Raw genomic sequence first — 17701 nt, 5'->3', positions numbered from 1 at the left:
CTTAGGTTTGTTCTTTGTTGTAATTACAATCATTGCTGTCAAATGTATGCAAGTGTTTTTTAGGTCACCTTTATTCCTAGGGGTGAGCACACATTGCTTGCACAAATTGATGAACCTTTTCCATTGGCCTAATTGTGTCAGCATTAGACAAACTCATGAAAAATGTTTTGTTACAGTATAGTTAATGATAACTTTGAGTCGTGTTCTTCTAACTGGGAAGTCTGTATACTAATATGAAAAAAAGGGTGTGTAAGGGACTGAGAGGAATGCACGCTGCTTACGTGCTCCAGGCAGTCTTGCTTTCCTCCTAAGCTTCTCTCAGCATCAGCTGCTTTTCCACTTGATGATTCTGATTTAAAAAAACTGGGAGTCTTCAGGTATAAATGCATTTGCTTTTGCAAACACCTATCAGTTGCTGCAGAAGCTCTTACTTCAAAACAGAGAAGTTAGGTGTGTGATGTTTATAGTTACTAAAAATAATGGTCTGAGTCTTTCTATATGATTAGATGATCCTTATCATTCTAATTCATCTGCCTAAAGAAACCTCTTATCTCCTTGCTCTAAAGAAAGAGAAAACCTTCTAGCAAGTTCTGTTTTCTTCTCATTTCCAGTAAGGCAATGGGAGTAACACAAGACTACCACCTTCTGAAGAAGCAGTTGAATGTACCGAAGTGCTGTTCCAAGAAGTCTCCATGTTATCCCTTGTAAATGGAAGATCTCTCTAATGAGGTGGTGTTTGGACCTTGTGCTGTAACATTTTCACAGAATCACAGAATCACAGAATCACGAAGGTTGGAAAAGACCTATAAGATCATCCAGTCCAACCATCCATCTATCACCAATGGTTCTCGCTAAACCATATCCCTCAACAGTACAGCAACTTGCCATTATTTGGTTGGCCTTCAGCCATAAATCCCTTGCTTTCTGGAAATGCCTGTGTGAATTTTGTCCATGCACTTTTTGCCTGTTACAAGAGAGACATGAAACTATTGCATCTCCCTTCTACTTTGAATAGATGACACAGTTGCTAAAGCAATTCCCATTCTAAGTTGACGATGAGTATTGTTTTTTCACTACATCAAGATAGCCTTTGTGAATGAGACAACAGCTGTTCAGTGAGAGCGCTATCTAAAATCTTTCCAAATGAGTGACTTGTTGCTAGTGGTTCACTTCATCAGGGTTTGCATGGAACTCACTGATCTTGTCCAAATAAAAAGCATCCTACATCCAGCACCACTCCAGAGCATTCCTGACATAGAGTTTTAGAAGATTTTTTTGCTGAAGGTCAACATTTCTGAATCATTTTAAGTTTGAAGAATTAATCCTAAATTAATCCTCGCAGCTTCCATGAAAAATCTCCCTAAAGCTCTTCTGTCCATAGAGCCCAAAGACATTGGAATCTTTCTCAGCTTAATACACTGCTTTATTCACTTGGCTGCTTTCCAAAATATGAGTTTTTTAAAAATATGAATCTGTTTAGGGATCTAGCTGCCAGCTGAACCACAAGCAATTCCTTCAGGAAACTTCTTTAGCCAGCATTAGTGTGGCTAAATAATGCAGAGAAAACCTGCGCCCCCCTTGGGTGCTGGAAGGATATGGAGCGAATTCAGTATCCCCTACCAGTTTATCCTCTTTCTGCTTTTGACAGATTCTACTCAGAAAAATGAACATGAATCAAGGGGAATCTTTATCTTTGAGATGTTGTAGTGGTATTTTTGATTTTTTTAATTGTATTTAACAGTGACATAAGATAACAGTGACATGATAACAGCTATAGCCTAATGTAAGAGAGAATGTATATTCTCCTTTGCAAATACAACTCTGAAGATTAAAGAGCCAGATATCAGTTGTCTAAGGGCATTACTTAGAGCAAAAGCAGCTCTAAGGAGAACAGCTACATATTGATGGCTTCTTATCAACAGGAAAGTCAACCGTGTTTGAAAAAGTGTAGCGTTTGAAGTCACCAGCCATCCATACCACAAATAACATTCTCCAGAAATGAGGAAAATGAAGTTATTAACAACCACAGCAGCAGCCCAAGACCTCTGTCTGCTAGATGGGCTCTCCAGAATAAGGTAGGCATTCAGTATCATCCCCAGAAAGATGATAGGTAATCACTACATCTTCCAGCAGTTCCTCAAGCAAATGCCTGTTGCCCTGTCTTTAAAGGCAGAAAGAGAGTGCTTCCACAATTTCTCTTTCTTGCTCCATCTTCCTAGTCTTTAAGGTGATGTCTCACTTCCATTTTTCTTTGCCTGCTTTGGCCTTCTACTTCTTTTTTTTCCCCTCCTTCTCTCCCTCTCATTCTCAACTTTCTCCATCTGCACACTGCATGGAGTGACAACACCTTACAGCTCCCCTGTCTTGTGGTCTGGGTGCTCTTGACTCAAAGTTTTTTTAATAATGGGACAGTCCCCAATGTGAAAAAGACCTAGGTATGCAGAAATTGCCATAGAGAGCCCAGGGACCTGAAAGCATGTTGAGGGATAATGGAAACAGGCCCAGAGAATAAGAGAAGTGTCAAGGAAAATGCTCTCCTAAAATAGAGTTTACCACTTTCTCCAAAAACTTATGAGGAGATAACTGAAAAAACAGCATGTTCGGGGGCTTTTTATTTTCAGGTCTTCAAGAATGCAGATGAGGACCACTTGTAATGTGTGGCAGAACATGGAATCAATTTCAAAGTCCTTGCAATCAAGTTGTGAGTGTAGTTTTTGGCACACTGGAGTTAGTGTTGTATGGCAGTAGGAAAGTGTTCTCTGATTGAGGGCTTGTCTCCTAAAGTTGTTCCTGATCCTTCTTGCATGAGTATGGATCATATCAGAACTTTTCCCATCTTCTAAGGATGGAGATCTTGGTAATGAGTGTGGGTATTTTGGTGGGTATTTTTCTTGCTTAGATTATGCAGTAAGGCTTCTTGATGGGGCTTCTTGAAAAACTCGGTCTCTCTCCAAAGATGATCCAGTGCTGCTTCCTGCAGCAGATGGCACTGTTGTTTGTTTTCAGAGGTGAAGTTTATTTTAATTAAAAATTCCCTCAAATCCTCTTGCTTGCCAAGAGTCCCTTTGGTTCATTAACAGATCCATTGTATAGTGACAGTTCTCTATAATTCTAGAGCCTTGCATCTGAATATTCTCTAGTGAACTGTCTCTGGGGCCATTAAGTATTTAAATGCCCTGACATCTAGAGGTTTAACATCTTGGCATGTCAAACATCTTTAATGCAGCAGACACGAGTGAATATCTGTGTTAGAAAAATTAGGAAAAAGCATCAGCTTCTCAGATACTGTACTTCTGAGTGCCAGTAGACAATAGGCTATATGAGGGAATTTTATCACTTCCATCAGGAGTACCTTTTTGAGTTTCTGCCATCATTTAGGCTTTGGTACTTGCAGTTAGTTCTGAAAATAGATTTGGGTCAGAATATTGTCTTTGAAAGAAGAGTGTATCTGGGTATGTTTATTTACTTCAGAGATAGAAGCAAAAGTGTATTCTAATTACACCCAAACACAACTGCACACGTGATAGCTTGAGAAATGGGAAAATCCAGATCTTTGGTGTAGGTGGTTTGGGGAAGGTAAAATTAAAGGACAGAGGTGTTCAATTGTAGCCAATGTAGAAAATGTTGGAGATGTTAATGTAGAAACAGCAACAAAAAGCACAGCAATCTAACGTCCTTTGGAGGAAAACTGGAGTACCTTTGGCTGACCTACCTTAGCAAATCAGTGATCTGAATAATGAAGCAAGTTCTTAGTAGCTATGTCAATTCACTACGTCAGCACATGGCAACCTAGCTGTGCCTCTTGGCACAAAAAGTCTGATTCTTAAATGTTTATAACTCCCCTCTTTGAAACTGAATTGATATATGGGGTAATTTAGATAAGCTTTTGACATTGATGTTCATTTATTTTCCCACTGGAAAAAAAGATACTTACATCTATAAAACCATATTTTTTATTCCTCTAATTGTTTTTGAAAAATAGCCACTGTTCTCATTGGTGTCCTTACCATCCTCTGAGTTTTGGCAGCACTGACACTTTGCCACTTATTTCTGTGGTTACCGGGGTGATGCTTTTCCGGTCACTGCACAGCATGCTGCAGCTGCACACAGCCTAAACCTTTCTTCTGCCTTACCCAAAATTTACAATGCAAATGTTGGATTCTCTCCTGAATACAAGTTCTCTTGTTTGTATTTTCCTGAATATAAATTTCCAGAGCCATTTAAGCCTTACTAAATGTGTATTTTTGGCATTAAACACACTCTCAAAATGAGTATAAAGGAGAGGAAGTATTTTAAATGGCCACAGTAAGCTCATTTCTTCTTTCCCTTGGGAGGAACATCGGGAGAAACATTGTCCTTAGGTTGCTGTACTCACATGCACATCACTGGCACTGCTGATTGCTCAATTGGTGTATTGGGACGGCAGGATTTTACTAGATGGACAAAAGTAAAGGATGGGTGTGAGTTTCAGCCTAATGAGACTCTTGCATTGTTCGGGAAGAACTCCCTTTTATGCAGGTGTTAATTTGCTGATGCCTGGAGGAGAGTTAGTAATTATCCACTCTATTATATACTACTGGGAAAGTGAACTTATGCTGTCCTTCAATCCACTGTTGAATAACTTGCACATCAGTTTTAGTTGAGGTGCAGTTCTCTTTGCTTTCTTCTGGTAATTACAGAGAGCTTTATCAGCATAAATATCTGAAAGCCTTACAGTCTTTCTTTACCGTTATTTTCTTAATTACATTCTTTCTGAGTGACTGACCTGAAACACAAAACCCTCACCTAAGGACTGGGGGAGGGAGCCATCCTCAGTGAGGAGTGTCAGAAACAGTGAACATGGCTTAGAAAGATGCAGGAAGACAGTCCCAGCCCTCAACCAATTCTGAACTGGGGAGGTAATGGGCTGGGACCACTGTAACATTCCTCAAAAGCACTCTTAACCACTCTAAGACTATCCTAACCCCCCTATAGGCAGTTCTAAACTATTCATCTCTTCTAAATTGCTTAAAAATCCTTTAATCAGCTCCGAAGAGCCATAAGGACAGCTTACTGTAACCACAATAAGGCAATTGCCTCAAAACGTGTAATTTACACAACTTTGAATGGTCTCTCAGCTACTCTAAAACTCTTCTAATCAGCTTTAAACTGCCCCAAAATAGTTCTAAATATCTCAAAAGATTTATTGCAATTCAGATGCCTTGAACTTCCTGTAAACATCCCTAAAGATCTCAGAAATCACTCAAGTTCCTCCAAAGCTCTTTAAAAGCACTCTAAGCAGTCCTGAGGAGCTGTAATATCCCCATAAAGAGTGCTAGGGTCCTCTAAACAGCCCTAAAATCCTTCTATTCCTGCTCTAAGCAATTTTCAGATTCATCTGATCATATCTAGATCTCTTCTATATTGACCTGAGAACCTCTGAATTTCATTTGAGTCTCTGCAGTTCCTCCAAGGACTTCTCAAACTGCTTGGAGATGCTTTGAGATGCCCTAAACCCCTTTGGACAGCTATGAAACACCTCGGATAGTCTCTTAAAGAGCTGAATTACACCCCCTAAATTGCTCCTTTAAATTAAAATGTATTTAATTTATGAATTAAATACAAGAATTTAACTATTTCTAAAGCACTCGAAAGTGGCACTAAATCAGCCTGGACTTCTTTAAACAGTTCCAGAATCAGTTATAAGCAATGGTGAGAAGCTATGTATTCATCTAAAACCACTCTGCCTCTCTGAAAGCCCTCTAAACTGCACTAATCTAATCTAAATTCCCTCGCATTGCTTTAAGCAATACTACAATAGCTCTCAAAACCCTCTTGATCTCCATGCAACTGCTCTAGAACTCTTTTCTGCAGTTCTGAAACTTCTTTTCTAGAAATAACACTTCAGCTTCTCTTTGGGCCTTTAAAACTCAATGATGCTATCAGCTCCACACCCCTCTAAAAGTACCTAACTCCTCTAAAGACACTACGGATTGTTCTGAGCTGCTCTAAGGACATCTGAAAAAGGGAGAAAAGTCTCAAAGAAATGAAAAATAGATGTGCTAGTGAAACCAAACAGCACGAAAAGTGACCACTGAACACTAACTGCCCACAGTGAGCATATTTTGGAGCGGAGGAGGAATACCAGAGACCCAACCACCTCTGAGATCGTTATGTGACTGCATGAAAAATGTGCTCCCGGAGCACGCAACAACAGGGGATTGTTCTGCAGGTTACACAAACATAATTGAGTCTTCTGTGCCTGGGCAGAGTTCTTCAGGGTCTTTGGTGGTCGTTTGGGGAGGCGTCCCCCTACTCAATTTGATGTTTGGGCGCAGGATTTCTGAGGGCACCATCTGCATTCTGCTGATTGGTTACTGTGTTGGACTCGTGCCCCTGTATAGCTCTTAGTATAGAAGTCTTGTGGTCAGGAAGGATGTTTATTTATTTGGCAGGCTGAGGGAGCTGGGCCTGTTCAGCCTGGAGAAGAAAAGGCTGATAGAAGGTGATTATAAACAGGAGGGGAATTGACTTTTTACAAGGGTAGACAGTAACAGGACAAGTAGGGATGGTTGTAAGCACAAGGAGGGAAGATTTAGGTTGGATGTCAGGAGGAAGTTCTTTACAGAGAGAGTGGTGAGGTGCTGGAACAGCTGCCCAGAGAGGCTGTGGATGCCCCGTCCATCCCTGGAGGTGTTCAAGGCCAGGTTGGATGGGGCCCTGGGCAGCCTGGGCTGCTATGAAATGTGAAGGTTGGTGGCCCCGCATGTGGCAGGGGGGGTGGAGATTCATCATCCTTGAGGTCCCTTCCAACCCGGGCCTTTCTGTGATTCTGTGATTATCACAGATAAGCAATAAATCTGGAAGTAACTATCGCTTCGAGCAAGCACCTTAATTAGGCAAAATGGCAGATATTTAAGGATATTGGTCCTATCATAGCACAGATCAGCACAAATCTGGAAGTTCTACACAGAACTATAAGTCTGAGCACAACTGGCAGACAACTAGCTCTAAGACATCAGCTGTAGGAAACCCAGATGGTTCTGCTGGGAGTTCAGAGCAGGCGGTGATGTGCACTGCTGCCTTTCTCCACGGGACCCAGGCGGCGTGCTGCATGTGCCGCACATCTGCTAAAACCACACGTGGGTGAGGTTTTCCCTCAGCTTCCTCCTCTCCAAACTGAGCAGCCCCGCTTCCTTCAGCCGCTCCTCCGAACTCTCATCCTCCAGCCCCAGCGGCGGGGCGGGGCGGGGCGGAGCCGCCTCACAGCCGCTCCGGAGGCGGCGGGACGCTTCGCGCGCGGGCTGTGGAGGTGAGGGGGCTGTGGGGCGGGGGGGCGGCTCGCCCTCTGACACCCCGAACACCCTGTCGACATCGGCTTCAGGTCTCTGATGCCGTTCTTAGCTGGAGTGAGCGGAGACAAAGCTCTAAAGATGGGGGGATTGCTGATCTTTTTTGTTTATTTTTCCCCGATCAGCTCGATGACACCCAGAAAGAAGCTGGAGGGTCTGGTCGCTGCCACAGTCACCCCAATGACTCCTGATGGGTAAGCATCGCCTGGTCGTGTCAACGCCGTCAGCTATTTCCTTTCTTCTTTGGAACTGGTCGCTTTGGCTTGCCATTTGATCAGATCTCTGGGATGGGGATCTGCTGGGTGAGAGGCTGTCGTGCAGGTTGGATCAGTCCTTAATCCGTTTTGGTTTTTTTTTGTAGGTGCAAACTAAATCACAGTACATCGTATTAGCATGGCAGGATTTTCAAACGCAAATCGTCATTAAAAAGGAGTCTTAAGAGCTAAGAAATGATCTAAATCTGATGACCTTTTACTCTTTTCTTGCCCCTAACTAACTCCTGCGTGCTCTTGCATGCATGCATGTGTCAGCAGAATTAGTCTAAACCAGAACAAAACATTGCAAGGACTGCACGGTTCCAAAAATAATGTCAAATCAAAAGTTCAATTTCCGCCTTCCTCGTGGAAGAGATGATAAACAGATGTCCTCCTTACTGCACTTTGATGTTGCAAGATGGAGTTGTTTGGAGTCAGCAAAGGGCCCCGAGCTTCTCTAGTGGGGGATGTGTCACGGTTTATATTTTTGAAGAAAATGGTTGTTATTTATTGATACAGTCCTCTGAAAGTGAGCCTTTACAATGTAGATGTGCTGTAGAGCATGGTCCTGTGTCAGTAAGGGAATTTATGTACATTGCAGTGACTGCTTGCTTTCTTCCTTTAAAGAAAACTTCTTTTCAGTGTTGTTTTTTATTGCTGCTTGAACTTACTGCAAGGTGGTATTCAGAGTGTCATCTGGGCCCTCTGCCTGGGATGCTTGGTCCTCATAAGATGCATCGTGTGAGAACTGGGGTAAATTGTAAACCCAGTAAAGGTCCCAGAATCGAACGTCAGACTGTGGGGTCAGTCTGCATGTTTAGCAAATGGGAACAAGAATAAAATACTGTGCACTGATAAACATTTTTTCTTTTTTTTTCTGGAGAGAAAACAAGCCTATAAATCGCTTTCCGCTGTTTGTCAGGGAAGTCTGTTGTTTTCTCCATCCTTTAATCAGAGAGAGAGGTCAAAGTCACATGCAGCAGGCTCTGTCTCACAGCCCATGTCCTGTAGTTACAAGTGTAGTTTAACTATTTGCCAGCACGTGCACAAATACCTTTGTGCTCTCAAGAGCACTCTTGCTTCTCTTAGCAGTCCAGAAGGTTCAAGTGTGCCTCATTGCTTGTGGAATGTTAAACACATGCTGAAGGTGTCATACCTTGGGGTAATTTGTGCGTGCACACATGCAAGACTTCAGAAATACATGACTTTATTTTTGATTACTGAATCTCTAAGTTTAAAATTGCTGTAGGTAGATACTTGAGTTGCTGAGACTCCTAAGGTTGCTGTCGTTCCTTTCATTTCAGACAAATCAACCTTTCAGTGATTCACCAGTATGTGGATTACCTGGTAAGCGAGCAGAACGTGAAGAACATCTTTGGTAAGTTTTCTTTATTTCCCCACAGAAAGTGCGTAATGTTCCTTTTGTCTGGAAAGCAATCCTGTGATGTCTAGCCTGATAGGAGCTGGAATGGGAGGGATTGTGTATGTGAGGTCATCACTCATGTTTATATTCACCACTGGAGATGGTGTAAACAATACTTAAAGATCTGGTTTTACCTACAGCCCATTTCTGTGCAGGGTAAAATTAGAATTGCCTTCATACAGTGACTTCCCAGCAGTCATGGATAATGCTGTATTTGAAAGAGAAGACTCAATTGAATGATTCTTCCCTTTTCCTGAGTAAGATATAATCATCTGACTTAAAAAACATTCACTCAGCAGTCCAGAAGTTCCAAAGGGTTCCTCAAGGCCAAGTGAGTTTCTGTAAGAGATATGTGATGCACTGTGTGATACAACAGCAGCTGCTGCTCTCTCTTGTTCCCCTCTCTGAGGGATGGCTGGATAGGTGACAGAGCAGCTGATAAACCATTTCTGTTCATAGTCTTGCATAGTTAAGTAAGCTGAAGTCAATGCTGAGGTTTCTGTTCAAAATTTTAGTCAAAAGACGTGCAGAATGGAAACTGGAGCATGGCAGTGACTTCAGCAGCCTCAGTTTAATCTATTTTATTTTTATTTTTTGACAGAGTGTACTGACATTTCCTTGTTTCCATTAGGTGCTTAAGCCTCAGACACATGGTTCCACTCATGACAGAATCACCAAATTTCAGTTCAGATTCCTTGTAGTGAAGGAGTGACAGTTCCCTTGCTGAGTGTCCTTTCATGCACTTAACTTTTTGCTGGGTGAAAGAGGTAGCATCTGCTGGGGAGGACATGGGACAGTTTCAGCAGCTGGCTTTGTCTCCTTCCTCTCACAACTGCTGATGCTGAAATATACTTTAGACACAAGCATTTAGCAGTGACAACACTGTAAACCCCTTGCAGATGCTCGTGCAGACTGATGTCTTAAAATTGATTGAGGGAAATATAATACTGCTTAATATCATCAGAATTGTCAGTACTTTTTTTCAGTATAACCAATGTATTGGGCCAGACCTCAACAGCTATGTTGTGTTGTGTTGTGTTGTGTTGTGTTGAAACAGTGAATGGCACCACAGGAGAAGGCCTGTCCCTTAGCATCCAGGAGAGGAAGCAGTTGGCAGAAGAATGGATGTGCCAAGGGAAAGACAAGTGAGTAGCTGAGAGGGAGCCGGGAATTCCAAGTCTCATGTTATGGTACAGGCATACCTGATTGCAAAGCCACATTTGCTGATAACATTTTTTTTGACTTTGAGTACTTCTGTTGTTGAGCTTTTTTCCCCAGCTCCTTTGTCATAGAAGCCTACTTTTTTGTAGTTGCCAGTTAGCTGGTATCCATTTCCACTCAGCTCAGAGCTTGTGAGAGTCCTCTTTGCAGCACTGAAGGGTGGACAGACAAAAACCCTGGAAATTCCCTTAGCAGGAGCAGACAGCCAAAGGTGGTGCTGTTTTTTAATTTAGCCCACTGAAGTTCTTAGTCTGTGTCACTTCCTAGTTTAAACTGGTTCTTTTTGGCAGATGGGTATTTTTTGTCTTTGCTGAAACCTCCTCAAACCTTCTGAATTTGTTGTTGTGCAGGCTGGATCATGTAATAATTCACGTGGGAGCTTTAAGTCTACTGGAGTCCCAAGAACTGGTGTGTATACTATAAGACTTCTTTCCACTATGTGCATAATAAACATAAAAGCAGATGTACCTTCAGGTATTTATGATTCCTTCTTTTGTAGGCCAGACATGCAGCAGCCATAGGTGCTAGTGGTATTGCAGTAATAGCTCCCTCCTTCTTCAAACCCACAAAGAAAGGTGAGTAGATGTGACTGCCAGATCTCCTGAGACCCTTTTATACTATTGGTTCTCCATGAGAACCAGTGATGATAATACTGCTCCTTGTAGAGCAAGTGTGGCTTTTCTCTGAGCAATAGGAGTATTTTCAGCTGCTTGCAAGGTGTCTCTTCCAATTCCTACATTTTAAAGGATATTCTCTAAGGCTAGGCATTCGAGCTGTGCATTAATCCTCTCGTGTTCTGTTTTCTTTCTTTGTAAAATATGGTGGTTATAATGTTTGCACATCCGTGATGTGTCTGGTACCATACAAAAGCAAAACCTAGTACAATCTTTTTAAAAATAGGAAGTACCAAATGTTTCACAGCAAGAAGTGGGAGGGGTGTCTTTTGAGAGAGTAGTCAGCTTACACAGTAGACAGTACTGAGGTCACACTTGATCTGGGCTATGCTAGAAAGAATTCAGATCCATGATCACCCTCAGTGGATGCCGACCAACTCAATGAGCTGTAGATACAGCCACATCCACTGTCATTGAGCTAGTGGGGTTTGTGACTTGGCATGCCTAGCAGGATTATCTGCCCTTTGGTTCTCAAAACTTAGAAATTGAGTCTTTTGCTTTTGATATAACTAACATAAGATTAAAAAAACCAACCAACCAACCAAAAAAAAACAACCAACAAAAACAAAACACGTATCACATGGAGGTTTGAAACAGAAATCTTTTGTCTAAGTGGTTTATGAATGAAATTGTATACTTATGAAAGCACCAGAAGAAACAGGAGTGGATTGCCAGAATGGCTGGTATCAATGGCCAAGGACACAATCAGCAGCAATTGAACTGGTAAAACACAGAGGCGCAAACAGCAGAAGACCTTTGCAGTGATTGTAGTAGGATGACAGCAAGGTTTAAACACAGAGCTTTTTGACATTCCTCTTCCTTCTAATGCCTATGAGAAGATTGCCTCAGGATTATGAAGGATGCAATGAAAAGATTCTCAGGAAGAATGTCAGCTGAAACCAGATTGGTTTAGAATATATATGACCTTCCCTGAGGTCTTCCATTAAGGATAGTTACATTTTATTTTCGTGATGTGTGCAGGTTTATATGTTATTGGCTATATACGTTCCACAAGCTATGAATGGTTGTTCCACAGTCCCTGGCTGCTGTGAATTTGACATTCCCTTCATTTGGTCCTTTTCTTCCAGATGAACTCCTTGGTTTCTTACAGAAAGTTGCATCCGAAGCCCCTACAGTTCCATTTTATTACTACCACATTCCAGCTCTGACGGGTGTAAAGAGTAAGTACTGCTTAGTCAGCTCTTCTTGAGCCCCTAAACTCACAGCATCCTGGGTGATCCCAGTGGCTGGTGTGATTGACCTACCAATGGCTTCTGCTCCCATCATACACAAGCTATTATGGTAGGGGTCATTGGGTTGGGATTAGTTTCCAAGACTGGAAGATACAATGAATTTCTCTTTAGTGGAAAAAGTCATTGCTTCTGATTTCTCAGCAACTGGAATAGAGGAGTTAACAGCAAATATTGCTTTGCAGCTAATGTGGTCCATGATAGATAACTGCCTTGGGTAAGCAAAGTAGAATCCCATTTGTTTTTTTTTGAAGAGTGACCACAATCTCTCTTGGTATACACTGAATGCATTGTCATGTTTGCTCATAGACTACATTCAAAATCTGAATGCTTTTCAAGTCTTACTATTTAGCAAAGGAATATGAATAGAAAACTGATTTTAAGCTAGTTGCACTAGGCATCAGGTGATGTGATGTTTCTAGATGTATGACTTGGTATTTACTCTTTAATACTGTGTTGCCAGTTCATTCCTAAACTTTCACCTATCTAGGGTTTTTCTACTTGATCTTGTAAAAGGAATTTTTCAAAGTATTCAAAAATGTGTTTTTAATGTAACTTTTATGTCACTCAACTTGTCTTATAGTTGTTTTAAAAGCTATGTAGTTTACCAAGCTTAGGCCAAAAGTGTGTAATCTGTAAAATAAAATCTACCACTTAGGGAAGAGACAGGGAAATCTCCCAGAACAGGGCTGTGCTTCTTCATGTGTGGTTGCTGTTATGCACAGTTCGTGTTGAGGAGCTGCTGGATGGAATAAGAGAGCAGATCCCCACCTTCCAGGGTGTGAAGTTCAGCGACACAGACCTCTTGGACCTTGCACAGTGTATAAACAAGAATGAGAGAGAACGGTTTGTGTTTCTCTATGGAGTAGATGAGGTAAGAGACTCCTTTTAATGATTTATTCTAAGGTATTCTCTTGCTTCAGCTTTGAGGAAAAAAATAACCCTGGACATACAGTGCCAGGTAGTTTTGCTGTCCTCCTCTCTTTCCCCTCCCCTTTCCCCCACCCCCCTTTCTGTTGTTAATTGAAGTAAAAATCTTAGAATCATAGACTCATTAATGTTGGAAAAGGTCTCTAAGATCATTTAGTCAATCATCCACCTACCACCCATATTGCCCACTAACCACATCCCTTTGGGCCGAGGTCCTCCTCCCTTCCTGGATGTCCCAGGAGGTTTCTCTCTTCTTGAAGGTGCATCTATGATTATTTATTTAACATTCTCCTTCTCCTCCTACCCTAAACTAGCAACTGTTGAGTGCACTGGCAATAGGGGCAAATGGAGCAGTTGGAAGGTCAGTATTGCTTAAACTCTTTTCCCTCTCCCACAAACATCTTACTGTTACATCTTCCACTGTCTATGGGGTGTTTCTGTAACTATCCTGTCACAGAGACAGAGGATTCTGCAGGGTAAAGCTGCACAGTACATAGCAGACAAACAAGGTAGCACTGGGATACTTTTATTATCTAGGACCCCAGGGTGTAATATACCTTTATTATAGTTTAAGTGATTATTGCTTCAGTCCATAAGCAAACACAAAGGTTTCAGCATACTTTTGTTTGAAATAGGGAATCACTCCTATCTTCATCATATTAGTATGGAACAAAAACCCAGAAAGGTTAAAGTCATTTACTTCAGTTCACCTTATAAGTTTGTGGGCTCTTCAACAGTGTTTGCCAAGTTTCGTTTCTGATTTCACTTCTTCCTCTTGTGCTGGGTTGCTGGGCTTAAATGAATTCCTGTATGCTCTCTATGATTTTGTGAGATGATCCATTAAATGAATTACTACCTAGAATGTTAGCAATAATTACTTATTTTTACTTGTACATTTGAAAAACAATTCCCTTTTGAAAGAACTTGGGAGAGAAATCTGATCTCTAAACTACTTCATAGGCCTTGCATACTTCTGATGCTTTTCTGTTAACAGCACTTAGACTGCAGGAAAGTAACAGGCATTCTGATAATGTCAAGAGAGAAAACCAGCAGCTACTTTGTTTCAGTGCTTCTAAGCTCTTATTCCACATTTTCTAACTTTGTGGCTTTATTAATCTAATTTACTTTTTTTTTTTTTGGCAGTACCTACAACTACCTAGGTAGGAAAACCAACCTGATGTTGCAAGCTTTTGCAAAGCCAGACCTTGCATTAGCACAGAAGTACCAGGTACAGTATTTTTGCTGTCCCCACAGGGAGCAGCCTTCTTTCTCCTCTACCTGCACTGGGGTGTGCTCTGTGTGGTTTTGTTCTGTGCCCTGACATATCTCTGCTAAAGCAAACTGCTTTCAGCTCCAGCCCCCTGTTTTCTATTCATAACTCAACATATACTGAACATATACTTATCTGTCAGCACGCTGGTTTCATTTATGCAGAACAAACAGTGGCTTGGCCTTTTGCCTTGAGCAAGCCCCACAGTGGCTAAAATCCTTGGCTAGGCATATTCCGATACCTTACAAGATGTAATACAGAAAACTCTCCCAAATGTGCTCTGCCCTGACCCCTCCTGGACTTAGGCTGCATGAAGGTTTTGGAGGAGTTCTGAACAACCAGTATGCAAACTCTACTCTATCATTGTGTCTCACTGGGACATTTGACACATCTTTTTTTTTGCCTTAAAAGATATGTGGCTGCAGGATGAATGTAAAACAACCCAAACATCTAAAGCATGGTCTGCTCTGGGAAATCTCTTCACTAGGCACTGGGTGTTCAGCTTTGTAAACCCCCTGGAACCTGCTACAAGACTTACCACTATTTACAGACTGCTTGCAATGAGAGACAGCTTGAGCTTTAGTAATAGAATGAGACTAATGTTTTTTTTAATATCTCACTCTCTCACCTATTCCAATGGAATGGAGTTATTATTTCACATGGGCTGCCCAGGTGGCTGTAGTGGAAAAGCTAAGTCATGGCTTGAAATAGTGATTGAGCACCTGGCAGGAAGGCAGGGCCAACACAGGGGGGTTCAGGTGCAAGCACTGCACTTCATTCAAGGTTTCCAGACCTCATTTAAGGGTTGGCAGTGGAGGCAAGTGCCTCTTTTGGAGGGTCCTGCCTACCTGAAGCTTTTTGAAGGGAAGCAGTTACTTTCCTTTATTTTTGTGCCTATGACTGTTGCATCTGAGCAAAGCCTCACTTACTGTAGCCTGAGACCTTGATGCTCTGTTATTGTTGCTGTGCTTTCTACCATAGTACAGTGACCAAAGACTTTTCTCAAAGCAGTGTAGCAATTGTATGAAATGTAAATATCATTATGGTTCTATATGCTTCTGCTTCTTTAAATTTGAAGGAATGGATAAACTGTTGTTTGTCTCTTTTAGTTTCTCACGGGGGAATTTCTCAGTTTTGTCATCAAACTAGGTAAGTTCTATACTGCCCATGTCTGTTGTTATATCTTAACATGCAGACTCAGTACTCCAGAGACACTGTGCCCTAAGAATTTCCTTCCTGAAAGATTTCACAATGAGAAACTGCTACTTATGCAGCTTCCTGAGTTGATAGCTGACCAAGCATCCCTGAGAGATCTCACTCTCACTTCCTTCTGTGAAATTTCACGGCTTTAAAGCTGTGATTTACTTTTTTTCTTATTCTGACTGTAGTGTTCTTTTTATGTTTTTTTGTTTGTTTGTTTGTTTTTAGTCTCCTAAAGCCCATTGGCAATGTTTGTTAAGAGTCATCTCTCTGGAATAGTGATGCCCAAGTAGGGGAATGCAGCTCTCATACTTGTTTCTCATGCTGCTCTATAATTTTAGAGTAACTGCTTGAGGATGTACAAGGCCAAAGCATTTTCAAATTGAATTGATTTTTAGAAGTTAAATTTTAATATGAAAAGCAATTAAAACCAACTAAACCAGAGTAATGTAGAGAGACTGAATAAGATATTTGAAAATGATCACATGTTGAACAGAACCATCCACTGTGCTTTTGCTATACATGTTTTATAAGTACTCCAATGAATCTAACTGAGCTTTCAGATTAGAAATAAGAGGAAATGCATCATCATTTAGTCTTACAGATTAAGAAGCAAACACCCAAAGGTACATAAAGAGACTTGATGTACAGGCAGGTAGGCATCCTGAAGTTTCCCGTGGTGGTTGAAGCTGCTGCCCTGCTGACACCATCGCATGCCAACAGGGTGTTATCATTCCCAGGGTTCTATTTCACATGAATGCTTCATAGGTTGTGCAAGGATAGCTGTGAGGCTGTAAATGTTGCAGAAAGGGAAGCAAATGTCTAAGATAATACTTTGATCTGGTAGGGAAACAGTGGTAGTATAAGACATGTAATAACTAGGTGTAGTTTTTGCTTAATGTCTTTCCTGCCTGCAAGCACAAACATCTCTTTGTTATGCTGCTCTCACTTCTGGGAAGTGCTTCAAGCCTGGTTGATGCCATATTACACAGGAACTGTGTGCTGCTGCTTTTTGACTTCTGCCCAGAGACTGGTATGTGTGAAATAACCTGATCTTGCTTTTGTCTGCCCAGGTTTTGGTGTTGCACAGACAAAGGCTGTAATGACTTTTGTTTCTGGCATCCCCATGGGACCTCCACGGCTTCCTCTTGTTAGTGCCTCTGAGGAATTCATTGCCAAGGCCAAAGCCAAGCTGGAGAGCATTGTGTGGCCTGATGGTGACTGACTTCACTCCCACATCGATGTGCAGGGGCTCCTTTTCTGGGATTTGCTGTCACTTGGCATGCTCCTAATGCAATGGGCTGATTTGGCTGTGATCTCCTTCAGGAAAATGAAAGTAATCAGCGTGGAAGGGCTGGCACACACGTAGCCAGCCACCTGTTCTTTAACTTCACTCTGCTCTTCTGGAGCTCTGCACTGCCCAGCACTGGCTGCTATCATTAAACAAACAAAAAAAAGACAAAAAAAAAAAAACAAACAAAAAAACAACAACCAAACTGGTTTACTCCAGCAGAGGGATCCTGACCTTCTTTTGTTTAGAAAGAAAGATCTGCCTGCACTGCCCTAAACAGGAGGGGACTCAACTTTTTACAAGGGTAGGCAGCAACAGGACAAGGGGGAATGGTTTTAACCTCAAGGAGGGTAGGTTTAGACTGGATGTCAAGAGGAAGCTCTTCGAAGAGAGAGTGGTGAGGTGCTGGAACTGCCTGCCCAGAGAGCTGTGGATGCTCTGTCCTTGGAGATGTTCAGGACCAGGTTGGATGGGGCCCTGGGCAACATCTGGTCTGGTACCAGATCTGGAGGTTGGTGGCCCTGTCTGTGGCAGGGGGTTGGAATTTGGCGATCCTTGGTGTCCCTTCCAACCCAAACCATTCTATGACTCTGTTTTATCTCTCCCTGAGCATCTGTAGCTCTGGGGTGTCACTGCTGTAACACAACCTGCCTGCTCAGGCTGGTGTTCTGCTGTTCCTCACCAAGTCATTGGTATACATTAGTTGTGTCAAATCACTGTTTATACCTCCTCTCATTGTCTTTGCACATCTTCACTTCCAGCAAAATTTAAAACAAAAGAAAACCAACCCTTTTCTAACATCTGTTAGCTCTCCAATGAGCCGTGGTCTCTGCAACCATTTCCATGTAGCCCAAATG

At 41.9% G+C, this 17701-nt stretch overlaps 1 protein-coding gene across 4 annotated transcripts; it reads left to right on the top strand.

Moving 5' to 3' along the window:
* The first annotated feature begins 595 nt into the window (after positions 1-595).
* Positions 596-17044, top strand: NPL (N-acetylneuraminate pyruvate lyase). 4 transcript variants are annotated; one of them, XM_090145935.1, is made up of 13 exons: positions 596-729; positions 1923-2075; positions 7457-7525; positions 8890-8963; positions 10066-10153; positions 10580-10637; positions 10729-10804; positions 11992-12084; positions 12879-13027; positions 13398-13444; positions 14227-14311; positions 15463-15502; positions 16627-17044. In XM_090145935.1, the coding sequence occupies exons 2-13, from the start codon at positions 1999-2001 to the stop codon at positions 16776-16778; spliced, it is 1008 nt and encodes a 335-aa protein (XP_090002061.1). In that variant the 5' UTR covers positions 596-729; positions 1923-1998; the 3' UTR covers positions 16779-17044. The 4 variants fall into 4 exon arrangements, with proteins under 4 accessions (XP_090002061.1, XP_090002060.1, XP_090002062.1 ...); XM_090145934.1 differs by lacking the exon at positions 596-729 and having other exon boundaries at positions 1876-2075; XM_090145936.1 differs by lacking the exons at positions 596-729; positions 1923-2075 and adding an exon at positions 6845-7291.
* The last annotated feature ends 657 nt before the right edge of the window (positions 17045-17701 follow it).

Source organism: Phasianus colchicus, chromosome 9, assembly GCF_987193195.1.
Source record: "Phasianus colchicus chromosome 9, bPhaCol1.hap1.1, whole genome shotgun sequence".
Lineage (NCBI taxonomy): Eukaryota > Metazoa > Chordata > Aves > Galliformes > Phasianidae > Phasianus > Phasianus colchicus.
Note: the sequence above shows the minus strand (reverse complement) of the source record. Positions and strands in the feature narration are given on the sequence as shown.